General features: G+C 47.9%; 1 protein-coding gene across 6 annotated transcripts in view; it reads right to left on the reverse strand.

Annotated features, from left to right (window-relative positions):
• The window catches only part of LOC106588129 (FH1/FH2 domain-containing protein 1-like), a 141488-nt gene that overhangs the window by 104671 nt on the left and 10313 nt on the right, over nt 1-26504 (reverse strand). For all 6 annotated transcript variants that reach the window (XM_045708614.1, XM_045708616.1, XM_045708618.1 and 3 more), the window contains exon 3: nt 24239-24303. In XM_045708614.1, coding sequence (XP_045564570.1) covers nt 24239-24303 — 65 coding nt within the window. The remainder of the gene's footprint in view (nt 1-24238; nt 24304-26504) is intronic.

The following is a 26504-nucleotide window of genomic DNA, read 5'->3' on the forward strand; positions in this document are numbered from 1 at the left end:
TCACCATGTACCCTCTCTCTGTCTCTACTGTAGAACTATCTGTATGGGTACATGTATCACCATGTACCCTCTCTCTGTCTCTACTGTAGAACTATCTGTATGGGTACATGTATCACCATGTACCCTCTCTCTGTCTCTACTGTAGAACTATCTGTATGGGTACATGTATCACTATGTACCCTCTCTCTGTCTCTACTGTAGAACTATCTGTATGGGTACATGTATCACTATGTACCCTCTCTCTGTCTCTACTGTAGAACTATCTGTATGGGTACATGTATCACCATGTACCCTCTCTCTCTCTCTCTACTGTAGAACTATCTGTATGGGTACATGTATCACTATGTACCCTCTCTCTCTCTCTCTACTGTAGAACTATCTGTATGGGTACATGTATCACTATGTACCCTCTCTCTCTCTCTCTACTGTAGAACTATCTGTATGGGTACATGTATCACTATGTACCCTCTCTCTCTCTCTCTACTGTAGAACTATCTGTATGGGTACATGTATCACTATGTACCCTCTCTCTGTCTCTACTGTAGAACTATCTGTATGGGTACATGTATCACTATGTACCCTCTCTCTGTCTCTACTGTAGAACTATCTGTATGGGTACATGTATCACTATGTACCCTCTCTCCCAGGGTCTGGGGCTAAGGGCATGTAGTGAGGCTGGGCCTGGGACAGAGGAAGGGTCTGGGGCTAAGGGCATGTAGTGAGGCTGGGCCTGGGACAGGGGAAGGGTCTGGGGCTAAGGGCATGTAGTGAGGCTGGGCCTGGGACAGAGGAAGGGTCTGGGGCTAAGGGCATGTAGTGAGGCTGGGCCTGGGACAGGTTAAGGGTCTGGGGCTAAGGGCATGTAGTGAGGCTGGGCCTGGGACAGGGCTGTGGCCAGAGCCTGGTGTTGAGGATAGGTGCTAAGGGCTGGGGGAGTGAGGTGAGACTGGGCCTGGCCTAGGACAGGGGTTTGGTGCTAAGGGCTGGGAGTAAGGCTGGACCTGGCCTAGGACAGGGGAAAGGGCTGTGGCCAGAGCCTGGTGTTGAGGATGGGTGCTAAGGGCTGGGGGGTATGGAGTAAGGCTGGACCTGGCCTAGGACAGGGGTTTGGTGCTAAGGTCTGGAGGAGTGAGGTAAAGGCCTGTGGCTAGAGCCTGGGGTTCAGGATGAGGGCTAAGGGCTGGAGGAGTGAGGTAAAGGCCTGTGGCTAGAGCCTGGTGTTCAGGATGAGGGCTAAGGGCTGGAGGAGTGAGGTAAAGGCCTGTGGCTAGAGCCTGGGGTTCAGGATGAGGGCTAAGGGCTGGAGGAGTGAGGTAAAGGCCTGTGGCTAGAGCCTGGGGTTCAGGATGAGGGCTAAGGGCTGGAGGAGTGAGGTAAAGGCCTGTGGCTAGAGCCTGGGGTTCAGGATGAGGGCTAAGGGCTGGAGAGGTGAGGTAAAGGCCTGTGGCTAGAGCCTGGTGTTCAGGATGAGGGCTAAGGGCTGGAGGAGTGAGGTAAAGGCCTGTGGCTAGAGCCTGGTGTTCAGGATGAGGGCTAAGGGCTGGAGGAGTGAGGTAAAGGCCTGTGGCTAGAGCCTGGGGTTCAGGATGAGGGCTAAGGGCTGGAGGAGTGAGGTAAAGGCCTGTGGCTAGAGCCTGGTGTTCAGGATGAGGGCTAAGGGCTGGAGGGGTGAGGTAAAGGCCTGTGGCTAGAGCCTGGTGTTCAGGATGAGGGCTAAGGGCTGGAAGGGTGAGGTAAAGGCCTGTGGCTAGAGCCTGGTGTTCAGGATGAGGGCTAAGGGCTGGAGAGGTGAGGTAAAGGCCTGTGGCTAGAGCCTGGGGTTCAGGATGAGGGCTAAGGGCTGGAGGAGTGAGGTAAAGGCCTGTGGCTAGAGCCTGGGGTTCAGGATGAGGGCTGGAGGAGTGAGGTAAAGGCCTGTGGCTAGAGCCTGGGGTTCAGGATGAGGGCTAAGGGCTGGAGGAGTGAGGTAAAGGCCTGTGGCTAGAGCCTGGGGTTCAGGATGAGGGCTAAGGGCTGGAGGAGTGAGGTAAAGGCCTGTGGCTAGAGCCTGGGGTTCAGGATGAGGGCTAAGGGCTGGAGGAGTGAGGTAAAGGCCTGTGGCTAGAGCCTGGGGTTCAGGATGAGGGCTAAGGGCTGGAGGAGTGAGGTAAAGGCCTGTGGCTAGAGCCTGGGGTTCAGGATGAGGGCTAAGGGCTGGAGGAGTGAGGTAAAGGCCTGTGGCTAGAGCCTGGGGTTCAGGATGAGGGCTAAGGGCTGGAGGAGTGAGGTAAAGGCCTGTGGCTAGAGCCTGGTGTTCAGGATGAGGGCTAAGGGCTGGAGGAGTGAGGTAAAGGCCTGTGGCTAGAGCCTGGGGTTCAGGATGAGGGCTAAGGGCTGGAGGAGTGAGGTAAAGGCCTGTGGCTAGAGCCTGGGGTTCAGGATGAGGGCTAAGGGCTGGAGGAGTGAGGTAAAGGCCTGTGGCTAGAGCCTGGGGTTCAGGATGAGGGCTAAGGGCTGGAGGAGTGAGGTAAAGGCCTGTGGCTAGAGCCTGGGGTTCAGGATGAGGGCTAAGGGCTGGGGGAGTGAGGTAAAGGCCTGTGGCTAGAGCCTGGGGTTCAGGATGAGGGCTAAGGGCTGGGGGAGTGAGGTAAAGGCCTGTGGCTAGAGCCTGGTGTTCAGGATGAGGGCTAAGGGCTGGAGGAGTGAGGTAAAGGCCTGTGGCTAGAGCCTGGGGTTCAGGATGAGGGCTAAGGGCTGGAGGAGTGAGGTAAAGGCCTGTGGCTAGAGCCTGGGGTTCAGGATGAGGGCTGGAGGTGTAGGCTGTGATTTGAAAGGTTGTCTAGGGCAGACGCTGGGTCCATCCATACAGGGAGGGACAACTAAAACAGACCTCACAGAACCCTTACTGAATTCTCACTACCCACCAGGTACCGGCTGGTACAGTGTGCTGTGAGCTGCAACGTGTTAAGGTGTGTTGTGGAGGCGTGAGTTTCAAGACTATGTCTCTGTTAGATAATGACTGTCTGGTTTAGAACTCATCTCTGTGGTGATCACTCACTCACAGACAGAACAGGCAGAACAGACGACAAAACAGGCAGACGACAAAACAGGCAGACGACAAAACAGGCAGACGACGAGGGCCAGGTGATTGATCTCTGAAACTGCAGCATTGTCTAACGGAGTCCTTGCAGGCCGTGTGGGAGGGAAATTAAAGCACTTTGATAATCTATCCCAATTTGAAAATCTATCCCAATTGCCATGTACATTAACCAAGTATGCTAACAAGTCAATTAAATGAGTTTCAAGGTAACAAAGATTACGCAACCTAGAATGAGAGAGAGAAAGAGAAAGACAGAAAGAGAGAGAGAGAGACAGAGAGAAAGAGAAAGAGAGAGAGAGAGAGAGAGAGAGACAGAGAGACAGAGAGAGAGAGAGAGAGACAGAGAGACAGAGAGAAAGAGAGAGAGAGAGAGACAGAGAGACAGAGAGAAAGAGAGAGAGAGAGAGAGAGAGAGACAGAGAGAGAGAGAGAGAGAGAGAGAGAGAGAGAGAGAGAGAGAGAGAGAGAGAGAGAGAGAGAGAGAGAGAGAGAGAGAGAGAGACAGGAGGCCTTTGCCCTGTGGAGTTGACCCAGATATGATTAGCTAGTTTGGCATTTCCTGTCTCTGTATTTGAATGAGTCTGATCTATGTCTCCATTTCAGAGATCACAGGGATCAGAGCTACAGACCATGAGCCCACTGTAGCCTAACACTATGTGGTTCCTTCTAGAACCTTCCCTAACCCTATGTGTCTCCTTCTAGAACCTTCCCTAACCCTATGTGTCTCCTTCTAGAACCTTCCCTAACCCTATGTGTCTCCTTCTAGAACCTTCCCTAACCCTATGTGTCTCCTTCTAGAACCTTCCCTAACCCTATGTGTCTCCTTCTAGAACCTTCCCTAACCCTATGTGTCTCCTTCTAGAACCTTCCCTAACCCTATGTGTCTCCTTCTAGAACCTTCCCTAACCCTATGTGTCTCCTTCTAGAACCTTCCCTAACCCTATGTGTCTCCTTCTAGAACCTTCCCTAACCCTATGTGTCTCCTTCTAGAACCTTCCCTAACCCTATGTGTCTCCTTCTAGAACCTTCCCTAACCCTATGTGTCTCCTTCTAGAACCTTCCCTAACCCTATGTGTCTCCTTCTAGAACCTTCCCTAACCCTATGTGTCTCCTTCTAGAACCTTCCCTAACCCTAACTCAATGTGGCTCCACACCACTCCAGGGAATAGGGTGCCATGCCATATGGCCCTGGTCGAAAGTAGGGCACAATATAGGGTATAGGGTGCCATGTGAGACACACCCATGGTCACATGTGACCGTCATCCTCAGCGTTCTAGCCAAGTGTGTTCACACTCTCACACACACGTTCATTGCCCCATCACAGTGTGTATTCTTTGAAGATGACTCATCTAAGGAAATGATTGCTGTTGTCTGGACTTGTGATCCAAAAGACTAAAAACTCCCAAGTACAAAACAAACCCAGTAAACTAACTACACAAAAATCAGGTCCATTATTATTGGGAACCTTGGCACTTGGATTGGAACCTGTGTTTTGGTAAAAAATGACATGAAAATAAGTCTCTTCGGTCACTCACACCAGTGGCGGGTTTGGCATCGAAAAGAGGAATCCTCCGCAGAACCTCATACCTCCTGTAAAATACGGTGAGGGATCCTTGATGTTATGGGGTATACCTCCTGTAAAATATGGTGAGGAATATTTGAATATACCTCCTGTAAAATATGGTGAGGAATATTTGATGTTATGGGGTATACTTCCTGTAAAATATGGTGAGGGATATTTGATATTATGGGGTATACCTCCTGTAAAATATGGTGAGGGATATTTGATGTTATGGGGTATACCTCCTGTAAAATATGGTGAGGGATCCTTGATGTTATGGGGTATACCTCCTGTAAAATATGGTGAGGGATATTTGATGTTATGGGGTATACCGCCTGTAAAATATGGTGAGGAATATTTGATGTTATGGGGTATACCGCCTGTAAAATATGGTGAGGAATATTTGATGTTATGGGGTATACCTCCTGTAAAATATGGTGAGGAATATTTGATGTTATGGGGTATACTTCCTGTAAAATATGGTGAGGGATATTTGATATTATGGGGTATACTTCCTGTAAAATATGGTGAGGGATATTTGATGTTATGGGGTATACCTCCTGTAAAATATGGTGAGGATCCTTGATGTTATGGGGTATACCTCCTGTAAAATATGGTGAGGAATATATGGTGAGGAACATTTGATATTATGGGGTATACTTCCTGTAAAATATGGTGAGGGATCCTTGATATTATGGGGTATACTTCCTGTAAAATATGGTGAGGGATCCTTGATATTATGGGGTATACCTCCTGTAAAATATGGTGAGGGATATTTGATGTTATGGGGTATACTTCCTGTAAAATATGGTGAGGGATATTTGATGTTATGGGGTATTCTTCCTGTAAAATATGGTGAGGGATATTTGATGTTATGGGGTATACCTCCTGTAAAATATGGTGAGGGATATTTGATGTTATGGGGTATACCTCCTGTAAAATATGGTGAGGGATCCTTGATGTTATGGGGTATACTTCCTGTAAAATATGGTGAGGGATATTTGATGTTATGGGGTATACCGCCTGTAAAATATGGTGAGGAATATTTGATGTTATGGGGTATACCTCCTGTAAAATATGGTGAGGAATATTTGATGTTATGGGGTATACTTCCTGTAAAATATGGTGAGGGATCCTTGATGTTATGGGGTATACTTCCTGTAAAATATGGTGAGGGATATTTGATATTATGGGGTATACTTCCTGTAAAATATGGTGAGGGATATTTGATGTTATGGGGTATACCTCCTGTAAAATATGGTGAGGATCCTTGATGTTATGGGGTATACCTCCTGTAAAATATGGTGAGGAATATATGGTGAGGAACATTTGATATTATGGGGTATACCTCCTGTAAAATATGGTGAGGGATATTTGATGTTATGGGGTATACCTCCTGTAAAATATGGTGAGGAATATTTGATGTTATGGGGTATACCTCCTGTAAAATATGGTGAGGGATCCTTGATGTTATGGGGTATACCTCCTGTAAAATATGGTGAGGGATCCTTGATGTTATGGGGTATACCTCCTGTAAAATATGGTGAGGGATATTTGATGTTATGGGGTATACCTCCTGTAAAATATGGTGAGGGATCCTTGATGTTATGGGGTATACCTCCTGTAAAATATGGTGAGGAATATATGGTGAGGAACATTTGATATTATGGGGTATACTTCCTGTAAAATATGGTGAGGGATCCTTGATATTATGGGGTATACCTCCTGTAAAATATGGTGAGGGATATTTGATGTTATGGGGTATACCTCCTGTAAAATATGGTGAGGGATATTTGATGTTATTGGGTATACTTCCTGTAATATATGGTGAGGGATCCTTGATGTTATGGGGTATACCTCCTGTAATATATGGTGAGGGATATTTGATGTTATGGGGTATACCTCCTGTAATATATGGTGAGGACTGATGTTATGAGGCTATTTTGCTTCCACTAGTCATGGGGCCCTTGTTAAGGTCAACAGGATCATGAACTACACAGTACCAGGCCAAAACATCTGGTTGCCTCTGCTAGGAGGCTGAAACATGTGGTATTTCCAGCAAGACAATGACCCCAAGCACACATCAAAATCCACAAAGAAATGGTTCATTGACCACAAAAACCCAACATTTTCAGTCTCCATTGAAAATGTGGTTTGAATTGAAGAGAGCAGTCCAAAAGTACAGGTAGAGGATATCAAGGACCTGGGAAAGACTAACATTCCCTCCCAAAGTAGGAAAAGGTTATTAAATCGTTCACAAATTTCAACATATTCAGCATATTGACACACAGCCTGGCAACAACAGGAAGCAGTGTGTCGTCAGCAAAAAAATCACAGCACAACAAAAGGAACAGCAACGCAGGAGATAAGAATGACTCAGAGTCAGTCCCAGGCACGGTAACGTACCGCGTCAGGGAGGAGCATCCTGCAGAAACAACAAGTCAAAACACACTTATATAGTTTCTGTTTAGGGCCACTCTGAAATGGGAACCTATTCTCTACATTAGTGCTGTACTTTAAGGCCAGGGCATCAAAGTGAAAAAGCCCAAAAAAGTCCCCTAAACAGGGGAATAGGGTGTGATATAGGAAGCAGACTAGTGCCTATTCTTAATAGAGAACCCCTATGAGTCTCTGGCTAAAAGTAGTGCCCTAAACAGGGGAATAGGGCGTGATATAGGAAGCAGACTAGTGCCTATTCTTAATAGAGAACCCCTATGAGTCTCTGGCTAAAAGTAGTGCCCTAAACAGGGGAATAAGGTGTGATATATACGGTGGCAAGAAAAAGTATATGAACCCTTTGGAAATACCTGGATTTCTGCATAAAATGGTAATTAAATTTGATCTGATCTTCATCTAAGTCACAACAATAGACAAACAAACAGTCTGCTTAAACAAATAACAAACAATTCTACGTTTTCATGTCTTTATTGAAACACACCGTGTAAACATTCACAGTGCAGGGCGGGAAAAGTACATGAACCCTTGGGTTTAATAACTGGTTGACCCTCCTTTGGCAGCAATAACCTCAACCAAACGTTTTCTGTAGTTGAGGATCAGACCTGCACAACGGTCAGGAGGAATTTTGGACCGTTCCTCTTTACAAAACTGTTTCAGTTCAGCAATATTCTTGGGATGTCTGGTGTGAACTGCTCTCTTGAGGTCATGTCACAGCATCTGAAATCGGGTTGAGGTCAGGACTCTGACCGGGCCACTCCAGAAGGAGTATTTTTCTTCTGTTGAATCCATTCCGTTGTTGATATACTTCTGTGTTTTTTGTTTGTAGTTGTCCTGTTGCGTCACCCAACTTCTGTTTGAGCTTCAATTGGCGGACAGATAGCCTAACATTCTCCTGCAAAATGTCGTGATAAAACTTGGGAATTGCTTTTATCCGTCGATGATAGCAAGCTGTCCAGGCCCTGAGGCAGCAAAGCAGCCCCAAACCATGATGCTCCCTCCACCATACTTTACAGTTGGGATGAGGTTTTGATGTTGGTGTGCTGTGTTCCTTCCAAACAACTCAACTGTAGTTTCATCTGTCCACAGAATATTTTGCCAGTAGCGCTGTGGAACATCCAGGTGCACTTTTGCAAACTTCAGACGTGCAGCAATGTTTTTATTGAACAGCAGTGGCTTCTTCCGTGGTGTCCTCCCATGAACACCATTCTTGTTTAGTGTTTTACATATCGTAGACTCGTCAACAGAGATGTTAGCATGTTCCAGAGATTTCTGTAAGTCTTCAGCTGACACTCTAGGATTCTTCTTAACCTCATTGAGCATTCTGCGCTGGGCTCTTGCAGTCATCTTTGCAGGACGGCCACTCCTAGGGAGAGTAGCAACAGTGCTGAACTTCCTCCATTTATAGACAATGTGTCTTACCGTGGACTGATGAACATGAAGGCTTTTTAGAGAGATACTTTTATAATCCTTTCCAGCTTTATGCAAGTCAACAATTCTTAATATTAGGTCTTCTGATATATCTCTTTAGTTCGAGGCATGGCTCACATCAGGCAATGCTTCTTGTGAATAGTAAACTCAAATGTTGTGAGTGTTTTTTATAGGGCAGGGCAGCTCTAAGCAACATCTCCAATCTCATTGATTGGACTCCAGGTTAGTTGACTCCTGACTCCAATTAGCTTCTGGAGGAGTCATTAGCCCAGGGGGTTCACATACCTTTTTCCAACCTACACTGTGAAATGTTTAAAATTATTTATTCAATATAGACAAGAAAAATACAATAACTTGTGTGTTATTAGTTTAAACACACACTATGTTTGTCAATTGCTGTGACTTGAAGATCAGATCAAATTTTAATGTCAAATTTATGCAGAAATCCAGGTAATTCCAAAAGGGTTCACATACTTTTTCTTGCTACTGTAGGAAGCAGACTAGTGCCCATTTCAAATGGAGAACCCTTATGAGTGTCTAGATAGATAGATAGATAGATAGATACTTGTTATAACAGGGAACAGTTCCAGTCCACATAGTTCCAACAGAAGCATCATGAAATAGGTCCCTACATGCTTCACCTGTCCTTTAAACAACAGAGTGGCAGCGAGTCAACAGTAGCGCCACTGCCAGCCTTTCTTACAACTCCTCAGAGATTCCTCCACACCCTTCCCCACAAATCCTCAGAGATTCCTCCACACCCTTCCCCACAACTCCTCAGAGATCCCTCCACACCCTTCCCCACAACTCCTCAGAGATCCCTCCACACCCTTCCCCACAACTCCTCAGAGATCCCTCCACACCCTTCCCCACAACTCCTCAGAGATCCCTCCACACCCTTCCCCACAACTCCTCAGAGATTCCTCCACACCCTTCCCCACAACTCCTCAGAGATCCCTCCACACCCTTCCCCACAACTCCTCAGAGATCCCTCCACACCCTTCCCCACAACTCCTCAGAGATTCCTCCACACCCTTCCCCACAACACCTCAAAGGCTGTGTCCTGATTATCCACCCTTCCCCACAACTCCTCAAAGGCTGTGTCCTGATTCTCCACCCTTCCCCACAACTCCTCAAAGGCTGTGTCCTGATTCTTCACCCTTCTCCCAAAGTGTACACTTTGCACACACTTTCTTGCATTGGTTTAACCCCCCCCAAAAATTGGAAACTCCCTCCTCCCACCAACCCTTTTAAATCCCATAAGGGATGGGTTACCAACTGGAGATCTGGCATGAACATGGAATTCATTCATTCATTCATGGCAGAGTGTGTGTGTACAGTGTACACTTCAGGAAAAGGGTGGACAATTGGGACAGAGCTATAGTACCAGCCCAGTCTATTCTGTAAAAAGCCCCAGTCCTCAATGAATTCCAGCGCTGTATTGTCCACGTTTCCCCCAGTCCTCAGTGAATTCCCACGCTGTATTGTCCACGTTTCCCCCAGTCCTCAGTGAATTCCAGCGCTGTATTGTCCACGTTTCCCCCAGTCCTCAGTGAATTCCAGCGCTGTATTGTCCACGTTTCCCCCAGTCCTCAGTGAATTCCAGCGCTGTATTGTCCACGTTTCCCCCAGTCCTCAGTGAATTCCAGCGCTGTATTGTCCACGTTTCCCCCCAGTCCTCAGTGAATTCCAGCGCTGTATTGTCCACGTTTCCCCCAGTCCTCAGTGAATTCCAGCGCTGTATTGTCCACGTTTCCCCCAGTCCTCAGTGAATTCCAGCGCTGTATTGTCCACGTTTCCCCCAGTCCTCAGTGAATTCCAGCGCTGTATTGTCCATTTTTCCAGCGCTGTATTGTCCACGTTTCCCCCAGTCCTCAGTGAATTCCAGCGCTGTATTGTCCACGTTTCCCCCAGTCCTCAGTGAATTCCCACGCTGTATTGTCCACGTTTCCCCCAGTCCTCAGTGAATTCCAACGCTGTATTGTCCACGTTTCACCAATCATTCAACAACAGAGTGGTAAGTAGCTAGTCAGCAGCATTGCCAACCTTTGTAAAAGTACCCGAACAGCGCAGCAGGCCAGGGGCACTGCCAGTCTAGTTTTTCCTAAAAGGCCTCAGTCATTGATGACATTCTATTGGTCCAGTCTTTTTAGAGGTTATAGTTTAATGGAACAGATCATTTCCCATTAGACCCTGAGGACTGGCCCAGCTGGCACAGACAGTAACATGGCCGTGTGTCCCAAACGCCATCCTATTCACTATATAAAATGCATTACCTTATGGGCCCTGGTCAAAAAAAGTAGTGCACTATATAGGGAATAGGGCTCTGGTCTAAAGTAGAGGGAATAGGGCTCTGGTCTAAAGTAGTGCACTATATAGGGAATAGAGTGCCATTTGGGAGGCAGAACCATGTTGAACCAATGGGACTCTCTAGACCCTGGCTAAAGGCCTAAACTATAGTCATGTGAGGTGGTCACAGTGTGTTCTAGGACAGAGTGTGTGTGTGTGTGTGTGTGTGTGTGTGTGTGTTCAGAACAGGAAAACTAAAGTGGCTTAGTCCAATCTACCGTGTACTTGCTAAGACTACTCAGCCGTATTACTAGGGGTATGTAGACTACTCAGCCGTATTACTGGGGTATGTAGACTACTCAGCCGTATTACTAGGGGTTATGTAGACTACTCAGCCGTATTACTAGGGGTTATGTAGACTACTCAGCCGTATTACTAGGGGTTATGTAGACTACTCAGCCGTATTACTAGGGGTTATGTAGACTACTCAGCCGTATTACTAGGGGTTATGTAGACTACTCAGCCGTATTACTAGGGGTTATGTAGACTACTCAGCCGTATTACTAGGGGGTTATGTAGACTACTCAGCCGTATTACTAGGGGTTATGTAGACTACTCAGCCGTATTACTAGGGGTATGTAGACTACTCCAGCCGTATTACTAGGGGTATGTAGACTACTCAGCCGTATTACTAGGGGGTATGTAGACTACTCAGCCGTATTACTAGGGGTATGTAGACTACTCAGCCGTATTACTAGGGGTATGTAGACTACTCAGCCGTATTACTAGGGGTATGTAGACTACTCAGCCGTATTACTAGGGGTATGTAGACTACTCAGCCGTATTACTAGGGGTATGTAGACTACTCAGCCGTATTACTAGGGGTATGTAGACTACTCAGCCGTATTACTAGGGGTATGTAGACTACTCAGCCGTATTACTAGGGGTATGTAGACTACTCAGCCGTATTACTAGGGGTATGTAGACTACTCAGCCGTATTACTAGGGGTATGTAGACTACTCAGCCGTATTACTAGGGGTATGTAGACTACTCAGCCGTATTACTAGGGGTATGTAGACTACTCAGCCGTATTACTAGGGGTATGTAGACTACTCAGCCGTATTACTAGGGGTATGTAGACTACTCAGCCGTATTACTAGGGGTATGTAGACTACTCAGCCGTATTACTAGGGGTATGTAGACTACTCAGCCGTATTACTAGGGGTATGTAGACTACTCAGCCGTATTACTAGGGGTATGTAGACTACTCAGCCGTATTACTAGGGGTATGTAGACTACTCAGCCGTATTACTAGGGGTATGTAGACTACTCAGCCGTATTACTAGGGGTATGTAGACTACTCAGCCGTATTACTAGGGGGTATGTAGACTACTCAGCCGTATTACTAGGGGTATGTAGACTACTCAGCCGTATTACTAGGGGTATGTAGACTACTCAGCCGTATTACTAGGGGTATGTAGACTACTCAGCCGTATTACTAGGGGTATGTAGACTACTCAGCCGTATTACTAGGGGTATGTAGACTACTCAGCCGTATTACTAGGGGTATGTAGACTACTCAGCCGTATTACTAGGGGTATGTAGACTACTCAGCCGTATTACTAGGGGTATGTAGACTACTCAGCCGTATTACTAGGGGTATGTAGACTACTCAGCCGTATTACTAGGGGTATGTAGACTACTCAGCCGTATTACTAGGGGTATGTAGACTACTCAGCCGTATTACTAGGGGTATGTAGACTACTCAGCCGTATTACTAGGGGTATGTAGACTACTCAGCCGTATTACTAGGGGGTATGTAGACTACTCAGCCGTATTACTAGGGGTATGTAGACTACTCAGCCGTATTACTAGGGGTATGTAGACTACTCAGCCGTATTACTAGGGGTATGTAGACTACTCAGCCGTATTACTAGGGGTATGTAGACTACTCAGCCGTATTACTAGGGGTATGTAGACTACTCAGCCGTATTACTAGGGGTATGTAGACTACTCAGCCGTATTACTAGGGGTATGTAGACTACTCCAGCCGTATTACTAGGGGTATGTAGACTACTCAGCCGTATTACTAGGGGTATGTAGACTACTCAGCCGTATTACTAGGGGTATGTAGACTACTCAGCCGTATTACTAGGGGTATGTAGACTACTCAGCCGTATTACTAGGGGCATGTAGACTACTCAGCCGTATTACTAGGGGCATGTAGACTACTCAGCCGTATTACTAGGGGCATGTAGACTACTCAGCCGTATACTAGGGGCATGTAGACTACTCAGCCGTATTACTAGGGGCATGTAGACTACTCAGCCGTATTACTAGGGGCATGTAGACTACTCAGCCGTATTACTAGGGGCATGTAGACTACTCAGCCGTATTACTAGGGGCATGTAGACTACTCAGCCGTATTACTAGGGGCATGTAGACTACTCAGCCGTATTACTAGGGGCATGTAGACTACTCAGCCGTATTACTAGGGGCATGTAGACTACTCAGCCGTATTACTAGGGGCATGTAGACTACTCAGCCGTATTACTAGGGGCATGTAGACTACTCAGCCGTATTACTAGGGGCATGTAGACTACTCAGCCGTATTACTAGGGGCATGTAGACTACTCAGCCGTATTACTAGGGGCATGTAGACTACTCAGCCGTATTACTAGGGGCATGTAGACTACTCAGCCGTATTACTAGGGGCATGTAGACTACTCAGCCGTATTACTAGGGGCATGTAGACTACTCAGCCGTATTACTAGGGGCATGTAGACTACTCAGCCGTATTACTAGGGGCATGTAGACTACTCAGCCGTATTACTAGGGGCATGTAGACTACTCAGCCGTATTACTAGGGGCATGTAGACTACTCAGCCGTATTACTAGGGGCATGTAGACTACTCAGCCGTATTACTAGGGGCATGTAGACTACTCAGCCGTATTACTAGGGGCATGTAGACTACTCAGCCGTATTACTAGGGGCATGTAGACTACTCAGCCGTATTACTAGGGGCATGTAGACTACTCAGCCGTATTACTAGGGGCATGTAGACTACTCAGCCGTATTACTAGGGGCATGTAGACTACTCAGCCGTATTACTAGGGGCATGTAGACTACTCAGCCGTATTACTAGGGGCATGTAGGCTACTCAGCCGTATTACTAGGGGCATGTAGACTACTCAGCCGTATTACTAGGGGCATGTAGACTACTCAGCCGTATTACTAGGGGCATGTAGGCTACTCAGCCGTATTACTAGGGGTATGTAGGCTACTCAGCCGTATTACTAGGGTATGTAGGCTACTCAGCCGTATTACTAGGGTATGTAGGCTACTCAGCCGTATTACTAGGGTATGTAGGCTACTCAGCCGTATTACTAGGGTATGTAGGCTACTCAGCCGTATTACTAGGGGTATGTAGACTACTCAGCCGTATTACTAGGGGTATGTAGACTACTCAGCCGTATTACTAGGGGTATGTAGACTACTCAGCCGTATTACTAGGGGTATGTAGACTACTCAGCCGTATTACTAGGGGTATGTAGACTACTCAGCCGTATTACTAGGGGTATGTAGACTACTCAGCCGTATTACTAGGGGTATGTAGACTACTCAGCCGTATTACTAGGGGTATGTAGACTACTCAGCCGTATTACTAGGGGTATGTAGACTACTCAGCCGTATTACTAGGGGTATGTAGACTACTCAGCCGTATTACTAGGGGTATGTAGACTACTCAGCCGTATTACTAGGGGTATGTAGACTACTCAGCCGTATTACTAGGGGTATGTAGACTACTCAGCCGTATTACTAGGGGTATGTAGACTACTCAGCCGTATTACTAGGGGTATGTAGACTACTCAGCCGTATTACTAGGGGTATGTAGACTACTCAGCCGTATTACTAGGGGTATGTAGACTACTCAGCCGTATTACTAGGGGTATGTAGACTACTCAGCCGTATTACTAGGGGTATGTAGACTACTCAGCCGTATTACTAGGGGGTATGTAGACTACTCAGCCGTATTACTAGGGGTATGTAGACTACTCAGCCGTATTACTAGGGGTATGTAGACTACTCAGCCGTATTACTAGGGGTATGTAGACTACTCAGCCGTATTACTAGGGGTATGTAGACTACTCAGCCGTATTACTAGGGGTATGTAGACTACTCAGCCGTATTACTAGGGGTATGTAGACTACTCAGCCGTATTACTAGGGGTATGTAGACTACTCAGCCGTATTACTAGGGGTATGTAGACTACTCAGCCGTATTACTAGGGGTATGTAGACTACTCAGCCGTATTACTAGGGGTATGTAGACTACTCAGCCGTATTACTAGGGGGTATGTAGACTACTCAGCCGTATTACTAGGGGTATGTAGACTACTCAGCCGTATTACTAGGGGTATGTAGACTACTCAGCCGTATTACTAGGGGTATGTAGACTACTCAGCCGTATTACTAGGGGTATGTAGACTACTCAGCCGTATTACTAGGGGTATGTAGACTACTCAGCCGTATTACTAGGGGTATGTAGACTACTCAGCCGTATTACTAGGGGTATGTAGACTACTCAGCCGTATTACTAGGGGTATGTAGACTACTCAGCCGTATTACTAGGGGTATGTAGACTACTCAGCCGTATTACTAGGGGGTATGTAGACTACTCAGCCGTATTACTAGGGGTATGTAGACTACTCAGCCGTATTACTAGGGGTATGTAGACTACTCAGCCGTATTACTAGGGGTATGTAGACTACTCAGCCGTATTACTAGGGGTATGTAGACTACTCAGCCGTATTACTAGGGGTATGTAGACTACTCAGCCGTATTACTAGGGGTATGTAGACTACTCAGCCGTATTACTAGGGGTATGTAGACTACTCAGCCGTATTACAAGGGGTATGTAGACTACTCAGCCGTATTACTAGGGGTATGTAGACTACTCAGCCGTATTACTAGGGGTATGTAGACTACTCAGCCGTATTACTAGGGGTATGTAGACTACTCAGCCGTATTACTAGGGGTATGTAGACTACTCAGCCGTATTACTAGGGGTATGTAGACTACTCAGCCGTATTACTAGGGGTATGTAGACTACTCAGCCGTATTACTAGGGGTATGTAGACTACTCAGCCGTATTACTAGGGGGTATGTAGACTACTCAGCCGTATTACTAGGGGTATGTAGACTACTCAGCCGTATTACTAGGGGTATGTAGACTACTCAGCCGTATTACTAGGGGTATGTAGACTACTCAGCCGTATTACTAGGGGTATGTAGACTACTCAGCCGTATTACTAGGGGTATGTAGACTACTCAGCCGTATTACTAGGGGTATGTAGACTACTCAGCCGTATTACTAGGGGGTATGTAGACTACTCAGCCGTATTACTAGGGGTATGTAGACTACTCAGCCGTATTACTAGGGGTATGTAGACTACTCAGCCGTATTACTAGGGGTATGTAGACTACTCAGCCGTATTACTAGGGGTATGTAGACTACTCAGCCGTATTACTAGGGGTATGTAGACTACTCAGCCGTATTACTAGGGGTATGTAGACTACTCAGCCGTATTACTAGGGGTATGTAGACTACTCAGCCGTATTACTAGGGGTATGTAGACTACTCAGCCGTATTACTAGGGGTAGACTACTCAGTATTACTAGGGGTATGTAGACTACTCAGCCGTATTACTAGGGGTATGTAGACTACTCAGCCGTATTACTAGGGTATGTAGACTACTCAGCCGTATTACTAGGGGCATGTAGACTACTCAGCCGTATTACTAGGGGCATGTAGACTACTCAGCCGTATTACTAGGGGCATGTAGGCTACTCAGCCGTATTACTAGGGGTATGTAGACTACTCAGCCGTATTACTAGGGGTATGTAGACTACTCAGCCGTATTACTAGGGTATGTAGACTACTCAGCCGTATTACTAGGGTATGTAGACTACTCAGCCGTATTACTAGGGGTATGTAGACTACTCAGCCGTATTACTAGGGGTATGTAGACTACTCAGCCGTATTACTAGGGGTATGTAGACTACTCAGCCATATTACTAGGGTATGTAGACTACCGCGTAGACTACTCAGCCGTATTACTAGGGGTATGTACGGACACTGTGTAGACTACGACATAGAACGATAGCTGTGCTGACGGTAACAGATGACCAGATCACACTTCCTGAAATGCAAAACTGGGTCTTAAAAATGACCAGCGGCGTTTCAAGGTTTCTTAACTCTACTGTTCTGGTACTGTAACTGCACAGAGGCCAACATGAACTCAATAAGTCAAAACCAGCTGGGAAGCCAGCTCTACTCACAGGAAAACCCGCTCCTACTTGGAGGTAAGCCAGCTCTACTCACAGGAAAACCCGCTCCTACTTGGAGAGGGAAGCCAGCTCAACTCACAGGAAAACCCGCTCCTACTTGGAGAGGGAAGCCAGCTCTACTCACAGGAAAACCCTCTCCTACTTGGAGAGGGAAGCCAGCTCTACTCACAGGAAAACCCTCTCCTACTTGGAGAGGGAAGCCAGCTCTACTCACAGGAAAACCCGCTCCTACTTGGAGAGGGAAGCCAGCTCTACTCACAGGAAAACCCGCTCCTACTTGGAGAGGTAAGCCAGCTCAACTCACAGGAAAACCCGCTCCTACTTGGAGAGGTAAGCCAGCTCTACTCACAGGAAAACCCGCTCCTACTTGGAGAGGGAAGCCAGCTCTACTCACAGGAAAACCCGCTCCTACTTGGAGAGGGAAGCCAGCTCTACTCACAGGAAAACCCGCTTCTACTTGGAGAGGGAAGCCAGCTCTACTCACAGGAAAACCCGCTCCCTACTTGGAGAGGGGAAGCCAGCTCTACTCACAGGAAAACCCGCTCCTACTTGGAGGGAAGCCAGCTCTACTCACAGGAAAACCCGCTTCTACTTGGAGGGAAGCCAGCTCTACTCACAGGAAAACCCGCTTCTACTTGGAGGGAAGCCAGCTCTACTCACAGGAAAACCCGCTCCTACTTGGAGGGAAGCCAGCTCTACTCACAGGAAAACCCGCTCCCTACTTGGAGAGGGAAGCCAGCTCTACTCACAGGAAAACCCGCTCCCTACTTGGAGAGGGAAGCCAGCTCTACTCACAGGAAAACCCGCTCCTACTTGGAGAGGGAAGCCAGCTCTACTCACAGGAAAACCCGCTCCTACTTGGAGGGAAGCCAGCTCTACTCACAGGAAAACCCGCTCCCCTACTTGGAGAGGGAAGCCAGCTCTACTCACAGGAAAACCCGCTCCTACTTGGAGAGGGAAGCCAGCTCTACTCACAGGAAAACCCGCTCCTACTTGGAGGGAAGCCAGCTCTACTCACAGGAAAACCCGCTCCCTACTTGGAGAGGGAAGCCAGCTCTACTCACAGGAAAACCCGCTCCTACTTGGAGAGGGAAGCCAGCTCTACTCACAGGAAAACCCGCTCCTACTTGGAGAGGGAAGCCAGCTCTACTCACAGGAAAACCCGCTCCTACTTGGAGAGGGAAGCCAGCTCTACTCACAGGAAAACCCGCTCCTACTTGGAGAGGGAAGCCAGCTCTACTCACAGGAAAACCCGCTCCTACTTGGAGAGGGAAGCCAGCTCTACTCACAGGAAAACCCGCTCCTACTTGGAGAGGGAAGCCAGCTCTACTCACAGGAAAACCCTCTCCTACTTGGAGAGGGAAGCCAGCTCTACTCACAGGAAAACCCTCTCCTACTTGGAGAGGGAAGCCAGCTCTACTCACAGGAAAACCCGCTCCTACTTGGAGAGGGAAGCCAGCTCTACTCACAGGAAAACCCGCTCCTACTTGGAGAGGGAAGCCAGCTCTACTCACAGGAAAAACCCGCTCCCTACTTGGAGAGGGAAGCCAGCTTTACTCACAGGAAAAACCCGCTCCTACTTGGAGAGGGAAGCCAGCTCTACTCACAGGAAAACCCGCTCCTACTTGGAGAGGGAAGCCAGCTCTACTCACAGGAAAACCCGCTCCTACTTGGAGGGGAAGCCAGCTCTACTCACAGGAAAACCCGCTCCTACTTGGAGAGGGAAGCCAGCTCTACTCACAGGAAAACCCGCTCCTACTTGGAGAGGGAAGCCAGCTCTACTCACAGGAAAACCCGCTCCCTACTTGGAGAGGGAAGCCAGCTCTACTCACAGGAAAACCCGCTCCTACTTGGAGAGGGAAGCCAGCTCTACTCACAGGAAAACCCGCTCCTACTTGGAGAGGTAAGCCAGCTCTACTCACAGGAAAACCCGCTCCTACTTGGAGAGGGAAGCCAGCTCTACTCACAGGAAAACCCGCTCCTACTTGGAGAGGGAAGCCAGCTCTACTCACAGGAAAAGGAGGGGAAAGCCTCGTCTATTTGAAGAGGGAAACCAGAAAGGAAACCAAAACCAGGATGTGACTCACTCCTAGAGAACTCAAAACAAAATGGAGAAACATTGAAAGCAGTAAACGTTTAAAAACAGTCCTTCCTCTAAGAAAGAGAAAGGGATATTTTCAAAGTGGCAACATCTCATGAATAAACCTCCTGACAGTAACCAAAAGGGAACAAGTCATTTCAGAAGAGCCAGTCCCAGCTGCTAACGAAATGAGATGGACTCTGGTCTGTAGTAGCACCACTATATAGGGAATAGGGCTCTGGTCTATAGTAGTACCACTATATAGGGAATAGGGCTCTGGTCTATAGTAGTACCACTATATAGGGAATAGGGCTCTGGTCTATAGTAGTACCACTATATAGGGAATAGGGCTCTGGTCTATAGTAGTACCACTATATAGGGAATAGGGCTCTGGTCTATAGTAGTACCACTATATAGGGAATAGGGCTCTGGTCTATAGTAGTACCACTATATAGGGAATAGGGCTCTGGTCTATAGTAGTACCACTATATAGGGAATAGGGCTCTGGTCTATAGTAGTACCACTATATAGGGAATAGGGCTCTGGTCTATAGTAGTACCACTATATAGGGAATAGGGCTCTGGTCTATAGTAGTACCACTATATAGGGAATAGGGCTCTGGTCTATAGTAGTACCACTATATAGGGAATAGGCCTCTGGTCTATAGTAGTACCACTATATAGGGAATAGGGCTCTGGTCTATAGTAGTACCACTATATAGGGAATAGGGCTCTGGTCTATAGTAGTACCACTATATAGGGAATAGGGCTCTGGTCTATAGTAGTACCACTATATAGGGAATAGGGCTCTGGTCTATAGTAGTACCACTATATAGGGAATAGGGCTCTGGTCTATAGTAGTACCACTATATAGGGAATAGGCCTCTGGTCTATAGTAGTACCACTATATAGGGAATAGGGCTCTGGTCTATAGTAGTACCACTATATAGGGAATAGGGCTCTGGTCTATAGTAGTACCACTATATAGGGAATAGGGCTCTGGTCTATAGTAGTACCACTATATAGGGAATAGGGCTCTGGTCTATGGTCTACAGAGGGGAGCAGTAACAATACCATGCCTTCCCTGTGGCTCAGTTGGTAGAGCATGGTGTTTGCAACGCCAGGGTTGTGGGTTCGATTCCCACGGGTGGGCCAGTACAAAAACAAATGCATGAAATGAAATGTATGAATTCACTACTGTAAGTCGCTCTGGATAAGAGCGTCTGCTAAATAGACTAAAATGTACAAATGTTTTCCAGCTCCCCATATTCTTCCCTCTTAGTGTATGGAGTCAGACAGAGCCGTCAGAGCTACAGAATACTATTGTATTGGTTGAGCCGGTACAGGCAGGTGGTGCTGACCTAAATGAAGAAGCAGTCATTCAGGATGAACCACATTCCTCTCTTTAACAAAACATACTCCCCTGTTCACTCAGTCTGCTATAACCACCTGGACAAACTCTCCACAGAACACAAAAAAAAAAAAAAAAAAATTGTAAAAATGTATACAGGTTCAGAAATGTTGTGAAATAGCACAGTTACAACAAATCAAAAATCAAAACTGGATGGACATCAGAAATAGAGGAAGGAATAAAAAAAAAAAAACAAGATCTAACTATTGTAAAAAAATCGATTGTGTCTGTAAAATGTGTATAAGATGTATATACTGAAGGTAGAAGACTAATTGTTATTGTTTATTAGTTTACTCCCATTGGGGGAAGGGTGATAGGGTTTTGTGGCAAATAATAAAAAAGGTATATTCTTTAAAAAGTATTTACGTCTATGAAAGGTATAAGCAACAATCTTTCCGCAATATTAAGCTGATCCACCCATTAGAAAGAAGAAAGCAAATAATAAAACTCTCCACATAACATCTTTAACAAAAGGAAATGTCCATCCAATCAGTCCCCGCGCTCGACGCAGGGACTGATGCAGTCAGACACGTGAAAGGTGAAAACAAATACAATATGAAACATATGTCTCCAAACCGTTTAGGTTAGATTGACCCTCAATACTTTTAACCTCATGGACAATACAGAAACTTCCTGAGTCAGCGAGACCGCAACTGTAGAGTCACTTCCTGAGTCAGCGAGACCACAACTGTACAGTAACTTCCTGAGTCAGCGAGATTACAACTGCAGAGGTTAGATTGACCCTCAATGGAACAGGGGGCCAGCTCCATACTATAACCCTGTGGAACAGGGGGCCAGCTCCATACTATAACCCCGTGGAACAGGGGGCCAGCTCCATACTATAACCCCGTGGAACAGGGGGCCAGCTCCATACTATAACCCTGTGGAACAGGGGGCCAGCTCCATACTATAACCCCGTGGAACAGTAGGGAACAGGGGGCCAGCTCCATACTATAACCCCGTGGAACAGGGGGCCAGCTCCATACTATAACCCCGTGGAACAGGGGGGCCAGCTCCATACTATAACCCCGTGGAACAGTAGGGAACAGGGGGCCAGCTCCATACTATAACCCCGTGGAACAGGGGGCCAGCTCCATACTATAACCCCGTGGAACAGTAGGGAACAGGGGGGCCAGCTCCATACTATAACCCCGTGGAACAGTAGGGAACAGGGGGCCAGCTCCATACTATAACCCCGTGGAACAGTAGGGAACAGGGGGGCCAGCTCCATACTATAACCCCGTGGAACAGTAGGGAATAAACTGTCAGAGGTACAGGCCTGGACTAGTCAGGTAGAGTTATAATAAACTACAGTACACACAAAGCCACTTTAAAAAGCAGGAAATGAATAATTACATGTGAGCAGCACGCCCACTCTGCCACAGCTCCAAGGTATAATGACTTGGCATCATGTTTGTTTACACTTGGCTCTGTTTCTCCCTCTATGGGTGGTCAGAGTCAGGTCTCAGTGTGCTGACGTGTTCCGGACCAGTCCAGAACCACTGGTATACACACACACACACACACACGTGTTCCGGACCAGTCCAGAACCACTGGTATACACACACACGTGTTCCGGACCAGTCCAGAACCACTGGTACACACACACACACACACACACACACACACACACACACACACACACACACGTGTGTTCCGGACCAGTCCAGAACCACTGGTACACACACACACACACACACACACACGTGTTCCGGACCAGTCCAGAACCACTGGTATATATGTGTTTGAAAACGAGTCGCCTGTGCATCACAAGACTGTGTTGGCCTGCTGAGCTGAAGGCTTGGCATTCTCTCAGAGAGATAATACAAGGCCTGCTGAGCTGAAGGCTTGGCATTCTCTCAGAGAGATAATACAAGGCCTGCTGAGCTGAAGGCTTGGCATTCTCTCAGAGAGCTAATACAAGACCTGCTGAGCTGAAGGCTTGGCATTCTCTCAGAGAGCTAATACAAGGCCTGCTGAGCTGAAGGCTTGGCATTCTCTCAGAGAGCTAATACAAGTCTTTAGTTCTCAGGTTTCTCATCAAACAAGCATGTTGTTTTTTTTCCCCTTCTTCTGCACCACAGGAAATATAGTCCAGCTCAACTTCAGCATCACAGTTCGTACCGGAGGTAGAACATTACAGCTATTACAATAAACTGCAGCAGTGGACAGAATATTAGATGGTTGTTGCTGATGTCACCGGCTGGAAATACTGATGGGATAATAAAGAGGGAAGATGTGAATCTGGGGTTTAGAAGGGAAGAAAACTCCAGACAAAAATCATCAGATCCAGTTAAGCACTACTGCCTTGGACAACGGGGCATTTCCCCCCCCACCACCACCACCACCACCACCTCACCCACAATGCACTTGGAAAATAAAAACAGTTTTACGCCTGGAGTGGAAAGAGGAGTGTGATTATGATGATGTCAGCGCTGCAGTGGCAAATGGAGAGTTCCAGCTCATAGAGGTCAATGGACGGGTCCCAAATGGAGTTACAGCTCATAGAGGTCAATGGACGGGTCCCAAATGGAGTTCGAGCTCATAGAGGTCAATGGACGGGTCCCAAATGGAGTTACAGCTCATAGAGGTCAATGGACGGGTCCCAAATGGAGTTACAGCTCATAGAGGCCAATGGACGGGTCCCAAATGGAGAGTTACAGCTCATAGAGGTCAATGGACGGGTCCCAAATGGAGTTAGAGCTCATAGAGGCCAATGGACGGGTCCCAAATGGAGAGTTACAGCTAATAGAGGTCAATGGACAGGTCCCAAATGGAGAGTTACAGCTCATAGAGGCCAATGGACGGGTCCCAAATGGAGAGTTACAGCTCATAGAGGCCAATGGACGGGTCCCAAATGGAGTTACAGCTCATAGAGGCCAATGGACGGGTCCCAAATGGAGTTACAGCTCATAGAGGTCAATGGAAGGGTCCCAAATGGAGTTACAGCTCATAGAGGCCAATGGACGGGTCCCAAATGGAGAGTTACAGCTCATAGAGGCCAATGGACGGGTCCCAAATGGAGTTACAGCTCATAGAGGCCAATGGAAGCTATTGGACGGGTCCCAAATGGCAGCATATTCCCTATATACTACACTACTTTGACCAGAGCCTTATCGGCAATAGGAAAACATTTGGGACTTTGCCACTGGAGGCCACGGTGGCTGGGTCCATTACAGATTACAGGAGAGATGGGATATACACACTGCTACTGTCCCCCCTCCTGAGTCAAATACACACTGCTACTGTCCCCCCTCCTGAGTCAAATACACACTGCTACTGTCCCCCCTCCTGAGTCAAATACACACTGCTACTGTCCCCCCTCCTGAGTCAAATACACACTGCAATAGACGGATGGAAAGGGAATCCTAATTAAATACTTATTGAAGACTTCATAAACACTTTATAAGGTGTTCATATATGGTTCAGAAATCACTCATAAGCAAACATCTTGCTGTTAAACATCTATGAAGTGCTTTTGAAGCATTTAGGAACGCTTCATGAACGCTCCATAAAGCCTTCATGATATGTTTTTCATTTCAAGTGGGACGGAGGGATGGAAAAGGAGGAGCGGATTCTTACCTAGAATGGAGTGGACTCTGACAGATAGCTGAGTTCTCAGGATCAGGATGGGTTTCTTCCCTTTACTGTGGAGGAGAGAGAGAGACTTATTTAGTAAATAGAGAGGAGAGAGAGAGGGAGGACTGGTAAATAGAGAGAGAGAGAACTGGTAGAGAGACAGAGAGAGAGAACTGGTAGAGAGACAGAGAGAGAGAGACAGACAGAGAGACAGACAGAGAGAGAGACAGACAGAGAGACAGACAGAGAGAGAGACAGAGAGAGAGACAGACAGAGAGACAGACAGACGAGAGACAGACAGAGACAGACAGAGAGACAGACAGACAGACAGACAGAGAGAGACAGAGAGAGAGACAGAGAGAGAGAGAGAGGACTAGTCGAACCATAAAGAAGTGACAGTATCAGTTAGTCAATAACATCAGGTCATAGGGAGAAATATCCATGGAGGGGACCGGTGGCTCAATACGGCCTACTGCCCAGGGGACCGGTGGCTCAATACGGCCTACTGCCCAGGGGACCGGTGGCTCAATACGGCCTACTGCCCAGGGGACCGGTGGCTCAATACGGCCTACTGCCCAGGGGACCGGTGGCTCAATACGGCCTACTGCCCAGGGGACCGGTGGCTCAATACGGCCTACTGCCCAGGGGACCGGTGGCTCAATACGGCCTACTGCCCAGGGGACCGGTGGCTCAATACGGCCTACTGCCCAGGGGACCGGTGGCTCAATACGGCCTACTGCCCAGGGGACCGGTGGCTCAATACGGCCTACTGCCAGGGGAACGGTGCGCGAAACACAGACTGCATTATGTCAGTTAATTTTCCGTTCTAAGAGCAAACCATTCCACATAGTAACGTGGCTGGAGAGATTCACCGAGTTGAGATTCTCCTCTGTCTGAGTGCTAAGACAGATGGGACACGACTGTAGATCTCCTGCTACCCTGGACTGCCATCCCAATAAACACGACGGCTGGTCCAGCAGGGATTATATACTATGGAAAGTTCTGGAGGGGCGCGGAGCAGAGAGACTAGAGAGAGGTATGGAGACTATGCTGTGTCAGGGAGAGTGTGTGTGTGTGTGCTGTAAGTACTCTTCATATCTTAACTTCGTCATCACATATACAAGCTGACTGACTCACATGACAATTTGCACCCTGCCATTTTCCAGGTCCTTCAAATGATCTCCCTCTCCCTCCCCCTCTCCCCCTCTCCCTCCCTCTCTCCAGACATGGCCTGTATTTCAGCTGTGTGACCACACACACTGTTCCACATAACGTTCCCTTGTCCCAGTTAACCAGGAGTGTGTCACAAAATGGCAGCCTATGCCCTAAACAGTGTACTACTTGTGGCCAGAGCCCTATAGGCCCCCGGGTCAAAAGTAGTGGACTATAAAGGCAGGCATTTGGGAGGCGGACGTGGACTCCGGCTTCAATAACAACATAGGTAACATGTCTCAGTAGTTCTAACAGGGGAGACCTGCTTCCAAATCAAACACGGTTCAGATGGCTGATCGGGACGTTTCCCCCCCTCAGAGTCGGTTCGGTCATTTTAGGAGGCCTGTAGGTCTCTCCCGTTCATGTTGTCAGCCTGCTGCTGCTTCCAGACCGAGGCGACGCAGCAGCTGCTGCTGCTTCCAGACCGAGGCGACGCAGCAGCTGCTGCTGCTTCCAGACCGAGGCGACGCAGCAGCTGCTGCTTCCAGACCGAGGCGACGCAGCAGCTGCTGCTTCCAGACCGAGGCGACGCAGCAGCTGCTGCTTCCAGACCGAGCGCGACGCAGCAGCTGCTGCTTCCAGACCGAGGCGACGCAGCAGCTGCTGCTGCTTCCAGACCGAGGCGACGCAGCAGCTGCTGCTTCCAGACCGAGGCGACGCAGCAGCTGCTGCTTCCAGACCGAGGCGACGCAGCAGCTGCTGCTTCCAGACCGAGGCGACGCAGCAGCTGCTGCTTCCAGACCGAGGCGACGCAGCAGCTGCTGCTTCCAGACCGCGGCGACGCAGCAGCTGCTGCTTCCAGACCGGGGCGACGCAGCAGCTGCTGCTTCCAGACCGAGGCGACGCAGCAGCTGCTGCTTCCAGACCGAGGCGACGCAGCAGCTGCTGCTTCCAGACCGAGGCGACGCAGCAGCTGCTGCTTCCAGACCGAGGCGACGCAGCAGCTGCTGCTTCCAGACCGAGGTGATGTAGATATGAATGATCCGTGCTCCGCCCCTCGGGAGGGGGAGGGGTAGAAAATGTCACCGTCACAGGGAACAGCGGGACAAAACACCTC

Source organism: Salmo salar, chromosome ssa26 (genome assembly GCF_905237065.1).
Source record: "Salmo salar chromosome ssa26, Ssal_v3.1, whole genome shotgun sequence".
NCBI lineage: Eukaryota > Metazoa > Chordata > Actinopteri > Salmoniformes > Salmonidae > Salmo > Salmo salar.